General features: G+C 37.7%; 3 protein-coding genes across 4 annotated transcripts; 2 read left to right on the top strand and 1 right to left on the bottom strand.

The window, feature by feature from the left end:
• Positions 1-1,493: 1,493 nt before the first annotated feature.
• nkx6.3 (NK6 homeobox 3) lies at positions 1,494-6,353 on the bottom strand. Its single transcript, XM_043246009.1, has 3 exons — positions 3,702-6,353; positions 2,530-2,699; positions 1,494-2,369 (listed from the first exon to the last, which is right to left on the bottom strand). The coding sequence occupies exons 1-3, from the start codon at positions 4,117-4,119 to the stop codon at positions 2,139-2,141; spliced, it is 819 nt and encodes a 272-aa protein (XP_043101944.1). The 5' UTR covers positions 4,120-6,353; the 3' UTR covers positions 1,494-2,138.
• Positions 6,354-6,493: 140 nt separating this feature from the next.
• On the top strand, positions 6,494-14,207 carry LOC122349884. 2 transcript variants are annotated; one of them, XM_043246008.1, is made up of 12 exons: positions 6,494-6,519; positions 9,558-9,704; positions 9,791-10,282; positions 10,369-10,497; positions 10,612-10,734; positions 10,852-11,090; positions 11,625-11,765; positions 11,880-12,094; positions 12,219-12,486; positions 12,570-12,730; positions 13,332-13,570; positions 13,659-14,207. In XM_043246008.1, the coding sequence occupies exons 2-12, from the start codon at positions 9,701-9,703 to the stop codon at positions 13,922-13,924; spliced, it is 2,277 nt and encodes a 758-aa protein (XP_043101943.1). In that variant the 5' UTR covers positions 6,494-6,519; positions 9,558-9,700; the 3' UTR covers positions 13,925-14,207. The 2 variants fall into 2 exon arrangements, with proteins under 2 accessions (XP_043101943.1, XP_043101942.1); XM_043246007.1 differs by lacking the exon at positions 6,494-6,519 and having other exon boundaries at positions 9,554-9,704.
• Positions 14,208-16,998: 2,791 nt separating this feature from the next.
• LOC122350116 (E3 ubiquitin-protein ligase NEURL3) lies at positions 16,999-22,190 on the top strand. Its single transcript, XM_043246357.1, has 4 exons — positions 16,999-19,209; positions 20,061-20,561; positions 21,479-21,622; positions 21,711-22,190. Exons 1-4 carry the CDS (start codon positions 19,191-19,193, stop codon positions 21,887-21,889), a joined length of 843 nt encoding a protein of 280 aa, XP_043102292.1. The 5' UTR covers positions 16,999-19,190; the 3' UTR covers positions 21,890-22,190.
• The last annotated feature ends 683 nt before the right edge of the window (positions 22,191-22,873 follow it).

Below are 22,873 nucleotides of genomic sequence, written 5' to 3'. Positions count from 1 at the left end.
CCTTGCAGAAAAAAATTATATATATAATATATAATTAATCACATTCAAAATAAGTTTTTCTTTACGTAGTATGTGTGTATACTGGGTATATTTATTATGTGTATATATAAATACAAGCACATGCTTGTATATATTTAAGAAAAATCTATTTATTTAAAATATATATACATAATATAAATGTACACACATGTAAATATTTTCAAGATATATCCTGCATGTGTGTGTATTCACATATATAAACACAGTACACACAAATTTATTATGTAAACAAAAATGTTTATGCGATTAATTAATGTGATTATTTATTTATATATATATATATATATATATATATATATATATATATATATATATATATATACACAGAAACCTTACTAACTGGGATCAACAAAATATACTGCAAAGTAAGCTAATTTTATTAAAAAAAATAAAAAACTGATGACAATGAATCCTAATATATTGAGTTTGTCTTGATATTTTTTAAAATATTGCAACAGGTGTTAAAATTGGCATCACTGAGAAGATCCATTAATGACTGTTTGGTCAGTTGTTTCACATTGATTTATCAATCCAAAGTCATTATCATTATGAGTCGTATTTAATTGAGGTGTGCAGTTAAGACCCAGTGCAGTGTCCGTAACAAACAGACGCTCAACACACACACACACCATCTGCTCTCTGATATAGATGAAAGGATGTGAGATCGGACTCATGTCTGTCTGTAGACATCTGATCTCAGAGGAGCCATTAGTTAAATGAGATTCATCAGACTGACAATGAGCACTTCATGTGGAGTGTGTCTGCTGATTTGCTTTAACATTCACCGACGGTTCAAACTGCCTTTTCAACAGGTTAAGCATTAACTTTGAGGCATTAGCTTAACTGTGCTGAAGATGATGAAAACAACGACTTGTGGTTTTATTGATTACTGTAAGATGTAATTAAATCATATGAACCCATTTTTTTTTAAGTTTGGGTTCGAAATGATTTTGAACGAAATTAGTAAAATTGTGAAATATTACAATTTAAAATCACTATAATGTAATATAACTATAAAATAATATAACTATAAACTATCATTTTCGTAAAATAAAATGTGTTTTTTTAATTATTTGCAAGTTAATCTTTACCTTAAAGGCATTAACTTAACAAAATATCCTTAAAATTGAATTCATTTACATTTTTACCTCTTAATTATTATTATTTATTTTTTTACGAAAACGTAACTTTATGATGTTGAAAAGAGATTTCAGCATAACAGCACGCACTCAACATTCAAAACAGTCATTTATTGTGCATTTCCATCATAATTAATTTACAGATCATATATATTATATGCATTTTAGAAGTCGTCATTTGACTGCGTATATGTATACGTGTAACTTAATTTATGTAATTATCGGGGGAATATCTATCTACCCTGTCTTCAAGAGTTTTTAAAAATCAATAAATATCTCTTTGCAATGCTTAGAAATGAAAACATGCTCTTTTTTTTTTTTTTTTTTTTGCTAAACCGATCTGATTCTTGATTTAAAAAGAGCTGAATAACAGTGTAACCCTAATACACGAAATGCTCGTGAAACAACACATGAAAAATGAACATGAACCGGCTTGATTTTCTAAACGAGATATGCCTGGCTATGAACGGACATGAACGCACACTTCATAATCATCAGAAACCTTTTAAGAAAAGAAGGAAGAATCTACAAGTGACGAAACCACATAAAAACAGTAAGAATGCATATCACAAATGCATGTATTTGCTTGCTTTTACTGGATCTGCTTATTACGCCTGCAATTTTATGAGCGTTTGTGATGCATTTCACCTCAGATTAAATTTGTACAATATTAAAATCGAAGACTGGTAACACTTTCTACAAAGCCTTTATATATAGGCCTAATGCAATTGATTTAATACCTTGTAATCCAACGAGTCAATTGTTAATAACTGTCATTTTCATTATATTTATATAATATTTAGAGAACACAGGCTATGAAATAAGTGTCATCACATGCTAGAATATTATTAAATACCATAATATAATGTCTTGTTTTTTCCTTGTCAAAGGTCAAACTTCCTAGAAAGTGTTACCGAGGTGATTATATATCGCTGTGTTTTCGTGTGATCTGTGGCGTCCTCAGATGTGATGCGGTCCCAGGCGCAGCACGGAGAAGGCTCTGCGGTGTTTGCGGAGCAGCTGTCGTATCTTCTCGTCGTCCGTGTCGGGGTCCAGCGGTTTGTTGTACTCCTCGTCCTCCACCTCGTTTTCCGAGCCGTCCCCTCCGCTCTCCCCCCGCGAGGCCTGCGTCGAGCTGGGCTCCGTCGCGCTCTTCTTCCGCCATTTTGTCCGGCGGTTCTGGAACCAGACCTGAGAGCGAGGGCAAACGCGCAGGTCGTTAAAACGCGTCGCTACGTTCCCAGAGCGTTTGAGCAGAACCTGCTTCCCAACTTTAGGCTAAACCAATTAAGTTAACAGTGAATAATTCACGAAGGTAGAACTATTAAAAAGCGTGAAGGTTATGTCTTACTTTAACTTGTGATTCGGTCATGCCTAGCGAGTATGCTAGCCTGGCTCTCTCTGGTCCTGCCAGGTACTTGGTTTGCTCGAAGGTTTTCTCCAGGGCGAAGATCTGGTGCCCGCTGAACGTGGGTCTCGTGTGCTTCTTTTTCCCCACGGTCTCCGCGTGATGCCCGTCATCTGCAGAGAAAACGCGAGACGTCTCAACTTCAGAGCTCTGAGATATTTCTTTTGATCGGGCTCCTGTCATGCGGACAGCGCTGAAGGCGTTCGGTCAGTGACCTTTTGAGGGCCGCTGAAGAGAAATTATTATGATGCTGAACATAAGAGCCGGATAAAAGAGGTTTTTACATCTGAGGTCTTAATTTGATCCCACTAAATTATTTTTCTGTCCCCATGTAGGTTCAAAGCGTGCAATGTTAAAAAGGAGGAAACGTTTGGTAAATGGAGTTGGTAACCAAATTACAATTGGTAAAACGGAAACGGATACATAATCAAATTTGCGTCTAGGCCAACATTTTATACTAGACACACTTTTACAACCGAAACTATCAGCTGAAAAAGAACTATCTTTAATAAAAAACAAAAGAACAGGACAATTACATTTTTTACTTTTCATAGTCAACTACTTTCTATAAAAAATGTCAAATTGTTTACATTTATTGTGTTATGAATATTATATATACACATAGGCTGATTCTTTCAATATATTTAAATGCTATTTTAATATATTTTTTATAAAGCTTAAAATAATGCAGCATGATGTTTTTTCACTAAATTATTATTTTTTGTTTGCCCTAAAAAAGCGATTACAAGGATTCTCCAGAACCATTTATTTAAATATAGTTTTTTTTTTAATATACAGTAAGAAAATAGATCATAATAGCACACCGATTTGTTACATCTTTTTAACATTTTCCCTGAAAGCTTAAAATAATCACCTGTTTATTAGGACGTTATTTCATTAAATGATTATATTTTATGATAATATTATATTGTATTATTGTACTTAAAAAAGTAAACTTAATAATATGCAGTTTGCAATTTTATATACACTGCTAACTAGACTGATATTCAACCTGATCAAAGATTATCAAGTCCTATTGTGTTTCACCTTTTTGATATTTTTATTTGAACTTTTTATGAATGAATAACTCGCACGTAATGCTCCCAGTTACTTACTGTTGGGACACTGCTGTCTGGCTCCTCTCCACTCGTACCCTCCGTCCACCCAGCAGCTGCTGCTCTTACCCTTCAGACCCGAACACTCAACTCCGGGTTTAGGGAAGCTGCTCAGTCCCGCCGGGGCGTAATCCCGGTTATAATACACCCCTGGGCTGGGCACGGCTGTCCCGAAGCCCCCCATGGAGGGGTACCCGGACAGCAGCGCGGGGGTCCCCGGGCCGCCCATCATGGATCGACTCAGGATGTCACTGATGCCATGCGGCGTCCCGGCCTGGAGCTGAGAGTTGATGTTGGCGGGGCCGAGCTTGTAGAAGGAGTTGGGAATAGAGTACTGGCACACCGGGGCCTTGATGTCTGAGGGGAACTGGTTCAAGCTGTTGTTGAAGAGAAAGGACCCCGAAATGTTGGACTCCATGGACGCCCCGTGTGCACTTCTGCTTCCCAAAACGGCGATGGCGGCGAGTCGAGATTTCTCACCAAGGTCCTGACATCAAGTACTCCGAAGGGTCTAGTCCAGCGTTTCCAGATCCTCACATCACCCCCGAAACGCCTTGGAGACGAGGTAGGAGTCTGCGTTTATACTTCCTCTTCTCAACTCTTTAACTAGTCCATAATGGATCTCCAAAGCGAACACCAAGCACCGCTCTCACTTTCACAGACAAATGTCCCACCACTGGCTCTCTGGCTGCAGGTCATAAATAAGATGCACCTTAGTCCGCCGTGGCACTTGCTTCATAATGATGGACAGAATTAGAATGGCCCGCCTTGATTGGTTGAGCGCTCAACGTGCCTGGCCTCCTCATTGGTCTGTTCGCAGCAGGACGGCCTTTGATTGGTTGTCAACAGATTGATAGTTTTTTAAAAAGTCTGGGTGAGAATTAGTTGCTTTTTAATGGGGCGTCTGCTGTGGCTGTGGAGGAGCAGCTAGCGATCGTAGCGCGAGGAAATGGGATTTTCGTCATCTCGTAGCGGTCACTGGGAATGCATTACGTCGTCTTTTCCTTCTTTATGATTTCTTTTTAGAAGATCTGCTTTGGTGACCGTGCCATTTACTGACAACAGCTTGTTCTCTTAGTCAATAGCATGATTCCTCAAAGCGTGTCCCTCAAACAAAGTCAAAAAAAAAAAAAGGAAAAATGCTAAAAGTGCAATTTGATTTCATTAGTAGAGATGAATGTTAATCTCACCGGTCAAAATAGTGAGCATAAAAAAAAGGTTTTCTTTCATAAAGCTCTTAAAACCGATGTTTTAGCGCACTTTCGGCAAATATGGACGAAATAAAGTGTCTCAATGAAATGTTCACATCATTAGGGGAAATTGTCACATGACCAGAGACGTTTAATTCGTGTTTGCACATTGAGAAGATGATGACTGCGTCCAAGCTCCAAAACAAAAGGCTAGTAAAGTATCTTAAGATTTCTGGTATCCTTGTATCTGTAGGGTGTTTGTTATTAATATATATTTATTTTCACGTATTTAGTTTTGAGTGATAACAGTGAACTACAATATAATATAATATAATACAATGTAAATCCAATAGCAGTTGCTATAGTGACAATCAAATGTTGCAACGACAAAATATTGCACTAAATTAAAAATTCAAATGTTACAAAAAAATGCAATATCAGTGTTGCAATGCAATGTTATATTTTACAAAACAAATGCATTGACTTTTTGTTTTTCATCAATTTTGATTATTAATAGGTTTTTTATGCATAACGGTAACCCTAGAATTGGATCAAAGAGTTTAAAAGAGCTGGGCTTAGATGATAGTAGGATGTAATATGTCACGTAATAAGTGAAGGATTGATAGCAGTGAAAACTCATCTTCTGACACCTGACCTTAGACATTGTCCTTGACTTTCTGCTCGCAGACTGTTTGATATTCTGTCCGGGACAAGAAGGTTTTTACAATTACTGTTTGTACTTAGCTATTGATTATGTCTAGGCTCATGCATAAATTCCTTAATTTCTTGACGCAAGCATGTTTTTTTATTTTCTGTGAGATATGATAAAGGTTTATGTGTTAATAATAACAAACATGGTCATTTAGTGTAGGTCGTATTGAAATACATATAAGCTGAAATCTATTAATTTTTAATGACAATTGTAATATTAGAAATGTATATATTAGAATAAATGTACATCTTAAAGTAAAAATACAACAAAATGTAATAATAATAATAATTTATATAGCATACTGACCATATTTGACGCTTTTATAATGCAAGGATTCGGAAGATTTTACATTAATAAAATAATTAATAATGATTTATTAATTAATAATGATTTATCAACACATCGTTCATGGTTCACGTTTGTGTGATGTTGTTGAACGGTCACTTGACATGATTTTTTTAAATCGTTTTATTTGAAATGTATTTTAATTTGACATTAATTTCATGAATTAGTAGCTTTTCGTCAGCTCAAAACCCAAGTTGCTATAATGCATTCAAATTCTATAACGGGCGGGAAACCTCTCCCAGCAATTTGTAGGAAAACTGGGATTAAAAACAATTTCCCCAGTGGGGGTTTTTATTGTTTGAGTTGCTTTAATCTGGTTTCTTCTGTAGAGGGCGGTAGATGATCGGCGGGATGTCAGAGATCAACACTATCACACATCTATTGCACGGTGCATGAAGACGAAAGCCCGAGCGTGAGTGATGAAAGTGTGCATTAATAATAAAAACATTTCAGTTGTGAAATGGTGCGTCCTAATGCTCTTCTGTTTAATTACTGGCAGAAATCGTATAGAAAGATCCATGCAGGATTGTGTGGGAACGCTTAAAAACAACTGCAAGTCTGTCTTCGGCAGGTAAATCAAGCTGCTGAACTTGTCTCAGCCTGAACTTGGCTTTGATTTAATCGACATTTAATAGAAGGAAATGTGATCGAATGATATGAAACCAGCCTCTATGTTTAACTTTGGGGCTTCGTGTTATAATAATATAGTGCTACTTTAACTAGGAGGTAAAGGGCCGTTTTAGGGCAGACGATTTCCTTTTTGTTCACGCGTGACACGGTATCTTGTTTCATCTGATCAGTGGGTTTCTTCATCTATTCATCTGGGCTTTCTGCGGGTATTTTTAGTTTGGTAAAGAGCTGGAATTTCTTTTTTCTGCCACACACACACACACACACACACACACTGCCATATGTTTGTCTGTGGAAATCCATGTAAGCTCACTTTTTTTTTAAAGTATGCATGTGATACACCTTTCTCTAGAAATGGTATTATAAATGATTTTGTCCCATTACATTTACCCACTTAGTGGAGCATTTTTATTTTTATTTTTAATTTTTTAATTTTTTTATATGCAGTTTTGTGTAAAAGTATCTTAATGATTGCACAAATAAATAATTATCATTTTTTTATTTAGATGTTAAAATAGCGTGAAATTCTATATTAACTTGTCACGCTTGAAAGGTCAGTTGCTGTATTGCTTGGTGCTCAGGCTGTGTATTTAGGAAAAAAATATAATTACATTGATATGTTATCAGTTAAAAATGTCATGTGAAGTCTCCTACAGTCCACGGCTGTTAAGATAGATCTCTTTTTATAATGTCAGGCATGTTTCATCATTGTTTACTTGATCAGTTTCCGCGTGTTTTATCAGATCTGTTGATACATCCCAACCAAAACTATAGAACATGAATTAGTTTCTCATTCATTTGAGATGCAGTTTTTATTTTACTTTAGTTCTTTTTTAATTATTGTGTCAAGTGCTTGATCGATGTCTTTCAAAAACTAGTAAACAGATGTTAAAAGAAAACAAAAGTTGAATTCTTTTAAAATGTCAGCTGGATACTTTTGCTTTCGTTATGACTGTGTTCTTATCTTCCACGTACCTGCACATAAAAGAAATCTGGGATGGGCTCTGGATCTCAGTTTTATTGTGATTGTAGTATGATTGCAGTAAAATGGAAACTCTACAAAAAAATAGTAATGTTAATATTAAAAAGGATTTAAAAAAATATTCAATTACTATTAAATATTATAAAATGTGAACATCTGGGAACTGTTTTAATCATTTACTGTAATGAATTCATAGGCTACTTTTTTATTTACATTATTTTACGTTCAGATTTGAATGATTGTTCCGGACATTCTATTTTGAATCATTTGAATGTTTGAAACCCATTTCAAGTATAACACAGCATTGTGTTTTCTTAAAAAGCAGTCGTAACCTTATTCGCCACATGTCTTGTCTTGTTTGTAAGCCGTCTCTTGTAGCTCGATTTAGAAACTCATTTGTCTCTTTTCAAAACACTGATCTGTAAAACTAAAATGATCTCACTGGTCAATCAAAAGCCGACTGTCTTTTTGTGTTCTTGAAGTATTGAGGTAAACAGCCAAATTATTTCCAAAGAACTCAACTCCTTTAGACCTTATGTGAAAGTTCATTACGTGAAAGTTTAAAAAATAATATTTTATTAATAATATAATTAAACGGTATTAGACATATATGACATTGATATAACAAACATCATGCGGTTTTAATAAATTTTTATGCAATTTAAATAAAGCTTTACTGCTATGAGAAATGCGTGTACAAATAAATGACCATGTCGATTATACATGTGTTACAGCCATGCATTTTATTTATCTTTACATTCAACTACAAACAAGGTGCTTTCCTTTTATGTGAACAGTGCTTGTTTCCTCTAAAGGGGGACCGTTGCGCTAATATACATGTCTGTCCTGTTTTCATAGAGAAATACAGAGATAAACCAGAGGTTAATCTGAATTGTTTGTTCATACTAAAGATTTAAAATAATTATTTAAACAATAAATGTAATAAATAATATACTTAGTATTTAATAAATAAATAAAAAATAGTATGAGATACACACACATTGATTTAAATAGGAGAATTTTGTACCATATTGATAGAAAAATGCAAAGAAAAAGAAAATCCCATTTCCATTTGTTGTTTTTGACAACTTAAAGTGTTAATATAAATATATTAATATAAAGTTATTTTATCAAGGTTTCCTTTACTGGGATTTATAAAGAAACTGCAGGGGGTTTGTGGGTTTAATGAAAAGCAAATAATTAATTCAATCCTTAAAGCATAAAATCTAAATAAAACACTAAAAAATGTAAATATGTTATTTGTTTATCTGCCCGTCATAGGACCCAGTGTCGGAGAACAGCAAACATGGAAGTGTAATATTTAATTTTTTTAATATTTATTTTTACATTTACATTTAGTCATTTTGCAGACGCTTTTATCCAAAGCGACTTACAATTGAGATAATGCGGTACTCGAAACATAAAACCTATAGCTGCAAACACTCCCAGCAGCAAAATGAGGAGCTAAACACGACACGAAATGCAACAACGGGTAATTGAAGACATTTTAGGATCATTGTAATTGAAAATAACCGAAAGATCATAAATACAACCTCTAACATGTTCAAGAGTTGATGTAATGTTGAAATGCTAAGAAAACTGAAATGATTTTTTTCAATCCAGTGGTCAAATGTTGTGTGGCCTCTTAAATGCCTGTGTAATTACATCCAGCTGACTAGTGGCTTGTTTTTTTGTGAATGTCCACAAAAATAGTTCCACTATCATTTCATTTTGGGAGTGAAATGTGATGTGATGAGTTTTTATGAGATTGTCATACTCCACCTAATTTCTCAGGTAGCACACTGCTTTAGAAAAAAAAAATTGAACACAAACGCACACTTACTTTGCACACAATCAGGATTGGTCTACCGTGCAAAAAAACGTCTTTTAATAAAATTTGCTGAATGGAAAATCCAGAAACATTAGTCAGCCAGTAATTTCCCTCACCCTGCACTTGCACATAAGCTCATCCCCTTTTTTCTTTCAACTTCATTCAGCCAGGGCAACTAGTCAAACAGGCTTTTGTGCTTGTGCTCTCAGAAGTACTTGGACTATAAAGCGCGAGTGACACAGTTCGGTTTTCAGTGCATTTATCACCTTGAACATCAGGGCCATTTCATGAAGCAAAGACAAACCAGCAATGAGTGAGTATAACACCGAAAGTGTCTCTATCTGCTGTAGGTTTATTGGCTTGTCAGACTCACCGTCCATTTCGTTTGTATCACTGTAGAGCACCAACGCTTGTGTGGAAGTCGATGTCTGGGTCCGATGACTTTCAGTGTGACAGGCCGCTCGGTGACCCTCAACCAAGAAGGACAACTGGCGTCCAGAGACACCTCGTCCTTTATGAACGGTTTGGCGTTCCTCAGCCGCACGGTAAAGGTGGACGAAAAGCTGTGTATATGCATTGAGGATCGCACCTCGTTGTGGGATGGAGCTCTCCGTGTGGGCTTCACCAACATCTGCCCAGGGAGAAGGAGTTTACCGCCTGCCTCAATACCAGACCTCAGGGACACACGGGGATACTGTGTCGTGCCAGTGCCTGAGGACTTGTGTAGGTGTGGTGTACAGCTTCAGTTCTGGATAAACTATGCTGGCATGGTTATTGTTCAAGAGATAGGAGGGGAGAAGTATTACCTCAAAGCAGAAGAGCTGAACCTAAACGATCCGCTGTGGGCTTTCATTGATCTGTACGGGAGCACAAGCGCCGTGCGACTTCTGAGTAAGTGTGAGAAAATAACTCGTTTCAGTTGTCTGCTACTCGAATGGGTTTAAATATGTGAAATAAAAATGTCGAATGTGCCGTAGGATCGAGAAGGGGCAGTCGAACATCATGTCCGGTTTGTCCTGTGGACTGTACATTTAGCATCAACTTGCCAGCCAGAGCGGTTGAGCGAAGAACATCAGAAGAAGAGCATAGCTATAACCATAGAACAGGTAATATTTTCTCAAGACGCTGAGATCAAACGAGAAACATCCAGCAAACAATGTTCATCTTTGTAATTTAAGTACCCAGTTTGTTGTCATTGACCTTGATTTCATTATACTTAGAAACCAGAAAGCTCCAGAAAACATCATCTTTCTGGAAAGTGGGTCTCTTCGTTGTACAGTATGCCAATCAGACGACCATCCCAAGCCCCCGAGAAGGTGCAAAACTCACAAGAGCTGGTTTAGGTATATTATCTGACCCCTTTCAGCTTGATGCATCACTGGCATTGACAGTTCACTATAGTACTCATAACTCGTATGCTACACCAGATGGGAGTCTTATGTTTTCTGTTTGTATTCCAGGTGTACCTGTTCAGGAGTCACGAGGTTTAAATCTACAATGGACTTGGCAAGAGCTGAATCAGTTCATTTGCTCCAGATATCCTTTGGTTAACCTGGACGTGACTGGTTTCCATTTCGCGAAGGCTGATAAGCATGGACGACTCTGCAGATTACATGCAAACACTGTGAAAAAAATGAAAGAGGAGCTGGCTGACAACATACTTTATATAGTTCCTCTGACAGACATTGTTCTAAATGAGGTATAGTAAAAAATTCTTCATTATATTTATTTTAATCAGTTCACAAATATGGTGGAAGTGCCGCTCAGGAAACAAAGGTGAATGTTTGAAAAGTTTGTTCACCCAAAAATGACAATGCTGTCATTATTTACTCACGCTCATGTCAAGACCGCCATGCATCTTCGGAACACAAATAAGGATGACGCAAATTTCTTTAATGAAATCTGAGAGCTTTCTGACTCTGCATAGAAAGCAATGCAACTCCCCTTTCGAGGCATGTTCAAAGCATGCGTGTGGAGTTCTTCGCACACAAATAGTATTCCGGCTGCTCTCGGATTTCATCAAAAAATTATCTAAATAATTTGTGTTCCGAAGATATAAAGTCTTAAGGGTGTGGAAAAACATGTTGGTGAGTAATCGACAAAATTACATTTTTGGCTGAACTGTCTCTTTAAACACTGCTGTACACTGAGGGCACGTTTTTCTCCTGCTAGTTGATATTTATATATTCGTATACTTGACTTTACCGAAAAAGTTGCTATTTGTTTTTCACAGATGATCACGTACACATTACCACCAGTCATGAATGCAAATCCTTTCACACAATCACGTCCTCCTCAACCCGTTCCTGCACAACAGAGGCACCGGTTGACTTCAGCCAGCAGCCTTTCAGATTCAAGCCTAAACTCTTCAATGGTAATGATATTTATTATGATAACCTTACGAGTTATTTTCATGTGTATTATATTTTGCGCAAATTTGCATCTTTAACTAGCAAGGCAGGACATTATTTATTTTATTCTTCAACAGGAGGACATGGACTTTAGTTCTCTGCTCAGAGAGTTCCAGCACATGCATCTCAGCGCCAGCGAGCACGTTTCAGTAATGGTTTCTCGTAACAAGGTCGTGCAGAATGCTAAAGAATTGGTTTCCAACTCTAATTTCCCTTGGACCCAAATCCCTCTCGTGACATTTGTTGGCGAGGAAGCCCTCGACTGTGGAGGTCCACGGAGAGAGTTTTTCAGGTATTCCTTTTACGAAGGAGAATAAATATTCTTTTACGAGAAATATAAGAACAGTTCTCAAACATGACCAGTAAGGTCAGCGTTTTGTTTGAAATCTGCTCTTTCTCCTTTAACCCTGCCTCAGAATCTTGATGAAGGAGGTGCAGAGCTCGCTGGGCGTCTTTGAGGGGCAGCCCGGACACTTGTTCTTCACCTATGACCAGATGGCCTTGGAGGAACACAAGTATGAGTTGGCGGGGAAGCTGATTGCGTGGTCTGTGGCTCATGGCGGCCCAGGACTCAAGTCTCTTGACCCATGCCTGTACCAGCTGATGTGCACCCAGGAATGTTCTCTGGTAAACTTTGACTGGCACCTAATACCAGATGCTGACATTCAGGACAAACTCCAAAAGGTTTCTATCCATCTCTTCATCAATCCATTGAACTTCACCCTACTTTAACTGGAAGATCTCTAATCTTTCTGTCGTGCTTTTAGATTTCATCTTGTAAAACGGCAGCAGATCTCCAGAAGCTGCAGACAGAGCAGGGGGATTGGATCTGTGATTGTGGTTTCCCTGGAATATACAGACGTGAAATTTCCGTTCAAAATGTGCCAAAGATTTATTCCTTTGCAGTTCGACACTACATATATCTACGGTACATGTATAACTGAAATTGTTCTTGATTTGATTATTGTTCGTTTAAGTTATGAAATTAATTGAGTATATTTTCTGATCGTCTATATCGTCTTGTTGATTGAGAGAATATTGAGTTCATTTGCAAAAAAACATAACTTTTTTTATTGTGTAATATCAAAAAGTAGTATCAGTTGCAGGTGAGTTGTTTTGATTAATAATACCTTAAACAGGTAATTTACTAAATTACAATTAATTTAAAAGTATGTTTTTGTACATACGTATTTTTTTTTACATAGCATAGAAAAAGCAGATAACTCCAGTCATTTAATCTTTGTAATCTCCTCAGATGACACTGTAAATGCCTGACAAAGGTTGTTGATCATAGATTGCCTGTATGTGATTACACTCTTTTGCCTCAGTATTGTAACGGGCTGCTGATTCGCTAAGATAGCCTTATCAGCTTCTGTTCAAAATCAATGGTGCTTGTCGGCTTCTGCAGTAAAATGTGATTCGCAATGTCTTAAAAATGGACAACACCTGCTGTTTTGACAAAATGCGTTTAGGGTTTTTGCCAATTTAGTAACGTGTTGACGTTTAACAGCTTGTGTTAATTTTTGCAGAACATCGAATATGGTTCATCAGTTCACAAAGGGACTGAACGCTTATGGACAGTTCTGGGATATGGTAAGAACTCACTGGATTGAGTTTTTGCCCATCTTTACCAACATGCATGAACCCCTTTCCCGAAGCACATTTAGAGACCTGTTCCAAATCCAATGGAGTAAATCAGGGACCGAGAAGAGAAAGGCTGAGGAAAAGACTATACGCTACTGGGAACTGGTACTTAAGATGATCGAAGGTAAGTTTCCTAGTTATTAAATAACCTGTTAATAATTGTGCGTCATTGTGCTCCGACTGGACTTGAGCTTGTAATTGTCCCTCAACAGATAAAAAAACAGAAGCTCCTCAAAACAAGTTGCAATTTGAGGAAGTTTTAGCTTTCATAACTGGAGCGGATGAAGTCCCACCACTTGGTTTCTCCCAGAAGCCCAGCATTAACTTCTACCAACCAGAGCAGCGCGGATGCCGTCTACCGTACGCCAACACGTGCATCATGGGATTGTTCCTGCCGAGGGTTGTAACAGATGAAGAGGAACTTTACAGAATGCTCCTCAGATCAATCAGAGACTCAGCTGTTTTTGGGAGAACATGAATGTATATAATTCTTTATCGCACACAGTCACATCCATAATTATTTATATTCACAAGCTTTATATCATTATTTATTTCAGCACTTAAAAAAAAAAGCACTCATGCACTTACTATGTACTTTTGACATGAATATGTTTTGCAATCTACGCCAGATCATATACATATCTATGTGCCAGGTAATCTTTTTTATTTGTAAAAAAAAACGTACATATTATTATTTTTTTATTTTTTCATACCGCTGTCAGCCACGTCTTGAATAAACTGTTGTTTGATTTGGTTGAGGAGGAGTGAATACCGATGGCTTCATAAAATATCAATATTGGCCTATAAAATATTTCAGGGAAAACAAAACAAGTTCCATGTAAATGCTAAATAGCCGAACACGTCAAAACATGCTTTCCCGAATTTCCTTCCATAAACTTTCTGTGTTCCTGATGACTTTTCTTTCGGTTGACTGCATACTAGTCACGTGTTGTATTTACGACTGTTTGCAGATCGAGGAGAACAGGACCTATCAATCATTATTCTCTAAACCAGTTTTACCTGACAAACCGATGCAGTAACACGGTCTGCCGTATCGATCTCTAAACAGCGGTTTGGTCTCGCTGCTAAAACGTGCCGTCTCAAAGATTGCTTCAGTACGCTGAATAAACTGGAAACGGCTCATTGCGTTGATTTCCCTTTCAAATGTTTATTTCGGAGTGAGCCAGATATAGAGTTTACGACCTGTTTTGTTAGAGAAGTCGGATGAATTTGAGACGTGTAGAACTACAGAACTACGGTATCCACAAACCTCGATCGACTGTCAAGGCTGCAACGTGATTGGTTTACGCGGCGCACGTGATCCGCTTTGACCGTTATGTTTCGTCCAATGGCAGAGCCGCCATCCACATCCAGCTCAGAAACGCCAGTCCTCCTCTGTAGCTCTTCGCCGCTGGAAAATTACCGGATATCAAGGTATTTTCCGCTTTTCCGGTGGTTCACGTGATAAAATAATAAATGAGGTAAAGTCACATGATTTTCTCGAAACGCCTGAAGCGATATCGTAAACTTCCAATACCTAACTACCGTAGATTTATTGTGTGTTAAACTGTACGTCATGGGATTTTTTTTTTTTTTGACATTTATTGACTTGCTACCATTTACCATAGTAAACACCAAATTTTGAAAGATGATTATTTGTTGTTTCCAGAAGCAAATTCAAAAGACGTAACATTTAGGCATGTCTAATGACACCTAAACAATCAGATTAGCTAGTACTTTATTACATTTGCGAAGTCATAGATGAAACATAATTACTCTATTTAAAAATGTGTTTATATCGAGTATGCCAAGCAAACGAGCGCAACATGGAATATATATATATATATATATATATATATATATATATATATATATATATATATATATATATATATATATATATATATATATATATATATATATATATATATATATGTATATATATATATATATATATATATATATATATATATATATATATATATATATATATATATGATTCTTTTGGTTAGTGAAGGCTTTTACAACATGATTTTAAATTTAATAGACAAGAAAGAAGCACATTTAATAGGCATAAACAATATTTTTGTGAAGTGAAAGCATGATGTCGTCTCAGAATGCAGACCTTGTTTCCAAATGCTTTTAAACTATAGCTTTTTTTTTCACCCTGGCATCACATATTAAACCTGAGCCACTGAGCGTTTTTAGGTCTGTTTAGGAATAAGTTTAGTCGTGTTGATGTTTCATGTTCAGGCACACTCCTAGGGCAGTTAGGCTGCAAATTAAAACAGTGTCCTATCCAGCTGCAGAATACATAAAAAATACATAGCGTTCCTCAAAACTATACGCTCTGATCTTCCATTAGCAATAAACTTTACGCTCCTAATTTATGAAGCTTATCTACGTAGATAACACGGGCTGTATCTTTCACAACATCATTCATATCTTCTACAAAGTAAAATGAAACCGTTTTTACAGCACTTATAGCACTTATGAACTTCCTTAGTTATTTGTATATGATGTAGGGTAGACTGAACAGAGCTTATGATTATTTTATGATCGCTAAACTTAACATATGTCATTGCAGTTGTTATTCTGTGCTGTAGATATAGACATTTCATTCTGTTGTGCAATCCAAAGGTGTTTTCCATCATTTCCTGATCTGGAGAAAAGTGTGAGCATGTCAGTGGGGTACGGTTGAGACACTGTGTCCTATTGCTTTACGTGCTGTTTAGTTGTCCGACGTTATGATAAATGTTACCTTTACACATATGCTACGCAAATCCTTTTAAAAATTAGGTGATTTTTCAATAGATTTGTGTCTATTATTAATGGATGCATATTGTTATTTTTACTGTTATGTTTGCATTTGTACTCTTTTCTAGTGTTAATTATTCAACCGTATCTGAATTAAATAAAGCAAATCAATAAAACACTTGTAAATCCAAGGCACTCGAGTAACGTGCACAAATGTGTTGTAATTATAAAGCCATGTGAATAAAGGATTTTTAGGTTTTTTTTTTCACATTTCTCCAGTGCCTTGGATTTATAAGTGATTTTGATGCAAAATAAACCAAAGAGCATGGATTTGTAATTTTCTACACCACAGCAGCAAAGGTTTTTTGCATAAATTGAATCAAAGCAAATCGATAATTTTCAATAACAATCATTTTTTAAACTGTAGTTATTGTAATTATTACATTTGCAATAAATGGTTAGCCAGCTTTAGAGAATTAAGAAGGTGTCTCAGCTGTATCATGCTGTTTCATTTGTACACCATTTAGGTACAGTTTAGACAAAAATGGGCACCTTATATTTATAAACTAATTATATTTTAGTACACAAGCAGCATCCAAGTTTGTGATGACAAAGCAATTTTTTATATTTAAGTATAGAATATTTAAGTATAGAATATTTTATAAAATATTTAAGGTAAATAAAATGATACAAAATGATATCTGGAGCTGCAAAATATCATATTTATTTAAAAACATCCGGCTTTTAAGGTAAGATAATAAGATATTTAAATTGTCAATGCGATATATAACACTAAATAAATAAATAAAGCATGATTTTGCTCCAAAATTCAACATTTGAACCCTTTAAAGCAGTTTAAAATAAGGTTGCAACATAACAACATGAAAAAGGGGGTATGAATACTTTCGCAAGGCAATGTATACACATGCAAACACATAATTTGCCAGAACCCCGCAAATAAAATATCTAAATATTTAGCTATTTTTATAGTTTCAAACGTTTTGAAGCGTCAACACCAGTTGTGACTGGCCACAATCAACCATGTGAAACTGCATTGACTCGATGTGAACAGTTTTAGAAATGAATCATCTCATTCTGGGAATTTCAAAGGATGCAGATCCAAATAGGCAACAGGTGTCCGCTTAGACTTCCTCTGAACAAGTCTTTTGTCCAAGTAACAAAGTAAGCGGCTAAATGGAAGTTTACAGCGAGATATCATCACTCTCTAGGCGTTTCGAGGATGTCATCCGTGTGGAGAAACTGCAGCATTGGATTTCAGCGTGCGTGCCGTGACGCCACGCGCAAACACATCTCAGAAAGAGCTTTGATCGACAAGAAACCCCAGGTACATTTGTGCAAACTGCTGCAAGGAAGGAAACGGATCCCGGCGATTAAAAGAAACGCGTGGATTAAAGGCAGCGAAAAACTAATTCACAGGATATCATTTCATGTTACAAAAATAAAAAAACGATCCTGTTATTATATTCATACTCGTCCTCGGCCTGCGGTGATGTGCACTTGATGAAGAATCTCTAAGCCAGTTCAGTTCTCAAACAGTTTATTTATTTTCTCAATGCACATTAATAATACATGATGTGTCGGATCCAGACAAACTGGCTAATCCGTATTCCCTTGGTCTTTGAAGCGAGGCCAGGTGATTATATCATCTGTGGGATGTATTAGGGAGTGATTGAACATTTGGTTCTCGAAGCGAAAACAAGGGACAGATAGAAGACTTTTGGGGGAACACGGGCACCCGAGACTCGTTGAAGCATGCTATGGTCCAACCTCACAGAAGAGCTATTTCAGCTCAAACGCATGAAAAAGTTGATGCCGGCCATCATAGACAGACGGAAAGCGTCTACGGTGCATCCGATCTACTCTTTGCCCTTCGGTAAAGGCTGCAGAGATTTAAGGCAGCGTTTCTTCACGAGAGCGTCCGAGAGATGTGCTCCACCTCGGTGCATGGCCTGTGCACCTGTTAGAAAAGGGTGTCGCTGGAATGCTCATTAGAACTGTTTGTCTGCATACCTCCGTGTATTTAATTAATGCGCGGTGATTTAAAAGCACCTGCCTGAGGAAACCGGCCCCACAAGATTAGTTAGCGAGACCCACCCGAGGAGGAACTTCAAACGCCAAAGCAAGAAAGGCATTATCACTGTTCGTGCATTTAACGAGGCCACGGGTTCGTTTTCAGCTACACTTGCTGCGAATACACAGTAATGCTACACACTTACGCTTTAATCCGTACTTTAAAACATGGCATAAAGGGAATTACTTCGTTTTGTATTCGGTCACTATTTGGGGCATTGGATGTTGCAGGTAAAATACATTGCACGCATGTATGCTTGAATAGAGTTTCCATTTTCGGATCGAACTGATTGCATTATTGCAAAACTCTATTTTGAGTTGTGATAGTATGAGTGATTAAATGAGTCAAACCGAAAGCTTGACTCAAACCGAAAGCTAGCTTTCTGTATTTATGACTTCTAATCTAAACATTGGAGAGTTTTAAAGGCACCGAACAGCAAAACACAAGCCAAATATTGATACACTGATTAAATGCACTGAGTTTTATTGCTTGTCTAATGTACCGTAAACTGTGTGCTCCCAAAAACAAAGGTCAAACGAAAACAAAAGATATAAACGAAAGTAAACAACGGTAGCACTGCTAATGGTGAACTGAAGCCACGTGATCAAAATACCCTCGTTACCCATGACCACTTTCTTTTTTTCCCCTATTGCGCTCACAAAACGCATCTGGATGACTAACGCGTTAAAAAAAAACCCCGGCTGCTGCGGAGGAGAGTCATCTTCAAGGTAACTTTCCAGACTCCGCCCTTCATAGTCCCTCCTCGAAGCTCATCCTATGAGGAGAAATGTTTAGCTATAAACTGCAGCACGTGCATTTAAAAAAAGCAACCACTTAGATACAGAAACAGAAGTGGGATACTGAAGAAGATACAAGAGCTGGCTGAGAAAACAGGATGGCAGAGAAAAAGAAAGGTAAGAAGATGCAGTGGCACCTTTTTAACAGTATCTCTTAATGGAAAAATAAAAAAATTGTTTAAAGTGAATTACATTGGTATTTATTATTTTTACTTAGCAAGTTGTAAATAATTTTTTGTTAATTTTAGGAATACGTTTATTTCAACCGACCAATTAATTTACGTTAGCCACGCCTCTCGAATCTCGCATTTCGTTACAAAGTCAATTAATAGTTGGGTGAAATTTTATATTACGCGTTAATAATATGTAAGTATTATTTACAGTGCAACTTTGGAGAGTCCGCTCGTATGTGATGCGATGCATGAGGAAACTTCACGAAGTCTTGTGATTCTGTCAGTGAGCAGCGGCCTCTAGAGGAGAATTGAACGAATGGCACGAATCGGTTCCTTCGAGCGGTCCGTTTCAAAGAATCAGTTCTTATTTGATTTAATTTAATTGAACATACACCTAAAACCCAGTTAAGCCTAGTTCTAGACTAATTTAAACTGAAATAAAGTTGCACTGACTGATCCTAAAGCGACTCGGCGCCTTTGTTTTATTTTAAGATGCGCACCAGTAATGCTTTATTTCTAAGGCGCGTGAATGAAAAAAAACCCCGAAATTTAAATTGAACGCAGTTTTAATTTGGTTGAAAATCAAACCATCTCTGTTTCATCATATGCGTGTTTATAAACCTGCAACGTCGTAATCCAACAATAACTCGTTTATTCTCGAGAGTCGCTAAGATCAGTTCGATTCAGGAGAACGACTCGCGAATCAATTACGGGAAACACCCGAGTTAACGAAAGCCGGAGGGAGCCGCGCCTCCCGAATCTCTAACGCCCGGGCTCGTCTGGTTTGTCCCCCAGAGAAAGTCAAGTGCGTGTGTCACGCGCGGTGGGGTCTGAAAGCGATCTCTTTCCACTCGGACGTGAAGGGCCGCCTGATAACGCTGAGTGACGGCGGGCGCCGGGTCTCCAGGGACGGGTCGTCCTTCTGCCACGGGCTGACGTTCAGCGGGCGCCCGGTGAACACCGAGGAGAAGCTGCGGCTGCGGGTCGAGCGCTGCGACGGGGGCTGGCACGGGGCGCTGCGGCTCGGCTTCGCTCACGTGTCGCCCGAGCAGACGACTTTACCCGCTCTGGCCATACCGGACCTGACCGACTCCCCGCTGTACGCCGCCGTGGTCGTCCCCGAGCACATCTGCCGCCCTGGCTCGGAGATCGAGTTCATGCTGAAGAAGGACGGCTGTCTGAGGATAAGAAGCTCGGATGGGAGGACGCACACGGAGCCGACCGGCCTGAACCCCGAGTGGCCCGTCTGGGCGATGATCGACGTCTACGGGCAGACCACGGCCGTCGAGATGCTCGGTGAGGCTTCATCTGTCGGATCCGATCAGAAATAAACGCTCTGTTATCGTTTACTCGAGCTGCTCTGCACCTGTGTGTCTGAGTGTCTTATGTTGAACACGAAAGAAGATATTTTAAAGAATGCGGGCAACACTTGACGGCACCCGTTGACTTCCAGTACATGAAAAAAAACTCATAGGCGTGAAAGACCTTGATGGCAGTAAATTATTAACGAATTTATTTTTGGACAGTATCCATTTAACAAACACACACACACACACACACAAAAGTATATCTTTTTATTTTTGTGGTGTGTGTTTAAAGTATGACCTTCAAATTATACATTTAGACAAAAAGCCAGGGGTTTTCAAACTTTTTGCCACCAATATAATGCCCTAAATAATGCTTCCTTAAAATATAAATGCATAATATAAAAAAACACATTTATGTAGTGTGCAAAAAAATTATAAAAGCAGCGTATTCATTTTGGATTAATTCAAATTAATTAATGACCTTTGCTAAATATTTTTTATCAATTGTCATTGTAAAGAAAATTGTTAAAATATTATAAAAAAAACTGTACTTTTCATTGAATATGAGTATTTTAAATGAACAGAGTAGAATAAAATCAAATCAAATAATCTAACAATTTCTGACCGGTTTTTAGAAAGCATGTAATACTAATATAATATTAGGAGTGCTGAATTATGTTATTTAATGATTAATTATTAAGTCATGTACGACAAATAAAAGATGAAACTGTAAATATGAACTGTTTAAAATAAAAATAAAGTTGCACCGACCGAGCTTAAAACATGTCAGCGCCTTTGTTTCGTCTTAAGATGCACACCAATGTTTTTTCTCTAAATAAATAGTACATTTTCGAAGTAAAAGCTTGTTTTTTTTTGCCTAACGTTCGATGTGTTTTGCGCACATAGGTTCCAAAATGAAGCGCTGGATGTTCACCAGTCGGTCCTGTCCCGCTCTCACGCACGCTGAAGATAAAGAAACGCAGGGGAGGAGAAGACAGCCGAGCATGCTGCCGCAGAGAAACCTGAGAAAACGTCACCATGACAACACGGGTGAGGATCAGACGAGCTCCGGGGGGCAGATCCGTCAGGGCCCAGGTCTGGTCACGCCACCACCTAAACTCTCCATCTCTCTCTTTAGATGCTGAAGCCCCAGGCTGTGAGGAGTGCGTGGTGTGTTACAGCAGTGCGGCCAACTGCTGCCTGAGCTGCGGTCATAAATGTGTGTGTACTCCGTGCGCCATGAGGGTTCACATGAAGTTCGGGACCTGTCCCCTGTGCCGTCATCCCTTGGGATCCTTCCGTCCGTACGAGCACTAGCTCCAAGCGAAGAGGCCGTACAGTTTGTCGAATGTATTATATGAATGTGAGGTGTAATGTGCTGCTGTAATGTACAAAGCCGTCACTGCACTGTACAGAGGTTGCTCCGCTTTGGATAAATTCGCAGAATTTAATTAAATGATTATTTATTTTTATATCGAATCACATTGATTATGTTTACGTGCATATTTATAAGTATACTGATATGTTGGAAATTTATAATGTAAATATGTATCTATGTATACACATGTTTTTACTTGTTTTTTTATTAAATGCGTTTTGTGAAAACATTTTTTCGACTGAATTTCTGTGCACTACCGCGCTCTTCCGCCAGGGGTCGGTGTCGCTCAGGAAAACAAGCTCCCGGCGACAACAAAAGAAACGATTAAGATGCTTTAAAGATAGTTATTCGGTTTGTTTTGAGACGTTCGCGTTTAGTTTCTGTCAATATAAACATCGCTGCAGAGAAAGTCTAAAATTAAACGTGGAGCGATTTATTTCCTTTTAAAATAGGAAGTTAGCCAGGAAGGGCGGAGAAGGGGAGTCACGGATTTGGGCGCGAGAAATGCAGCGCTTTAGTTGCTTTAGTTTGTTAGTTTACGGCTTTTTGATATCGAAATATCATAGATTGCTTAAGATTTTCGGGAATATGGAGAAAAACGGGGGTGGGGAATGATCTCAGGGTGATGTTTATTGTGATGTTATCTTCTGTTTTTGAAATGAAAGGCCCTAATGCATGATATTTAAACCAGTCAAAATAGCACCGGGGCTAGTTGTCACAAATAGTTTTTGAGTTAAAAGTCTAAATTTACAAATGTCTGGTTATATTACATCTACTTTAAAAACTATTTTTGTTAATTCTGTCCTCCATGTTAAAATTACAGTATCTTATTTTTCTGTTAGCTGCTGTTTAAATGCAATTAAACTACATTGACCCTCAGATAACAGTGAACTGCCTTGTCTAAATTAAAGATCATTAACATG

The sequence above is a fragment of the Puntigrus tetrazona genome, chromosome 8 (assembly GCF_018831695.1).
Source record: "Puntigrus tetrazona isolate hp1 chromosome 8, ASM1883169v1, whole genome shotgun sequence".
Lineage (NCBI taxonomy): Eukaryota > Metazoa > Chordata > Actinopteri > Cypriniformes > Cyprinidae > Puntigrus > Puntigrus tetrazona.
Note: the sequence above shows the minus strand (reverse complement) of the source record. Positions and strands in the feature narration are given on the sequence as shown.

Bases quoted from the DNA above. Each gene is read 5' to 3' on its own strand.
- LOC122350116 (XM_043246357.1), top strand. The intron at 20,562-21,478 runs GTGAGGCTTCAT...TTGCGCACATAG, and splicing joins CACGGCCGTCGAGATGCTCG to GTTCCAAAATGAAGCGCTGG. The intron at 21,623-21,710 runs GTGAGGATCAGA...CTCTCTCTTTAG, and splicing joins ACGTCACCATGACAACACGG to ATGCTGAAGCCCCAGGCTGT.
- nkx6.3 (XM_043246009.1), bottom strand. From the start codon at position 4,119: ATGGAGTCCAACATTTCGGGGTCCTTTCTCTTCAACAACAGCTTGAAC. The intron at 2,700-3,701 runs GTAAGTAACTGG...TTTTCTCTGCAG, and splicing joins CAGACAGCAGTGTCCCAACA to ATGACGGGCATCACGCGGAG. The intron at 2,370-2,529 runs GTAAGACATAAC...CCTCGCTCTCAG, and splicing joins TGACCGAATCACAAGTTAAA to GTCTGGTTCCAGAACCGCCG.
- LOC122349884 (XM_043246008.1), top strand. The intron at 10,283-10,368 runs GTAAGTGTGAGA...AATGTGCCGTAG, and splicing joins AAGCGCCGTGCGACTTCTGA to GATCGAGAAGGGGCAGTCGA. The intron at 10,498-10,611 runs GTAATATTTTCT...CATTATACTTAG, and splicing joins TAGCTATAACCATAGAACAG to AAACCAGAAAGCTCCAGAAA.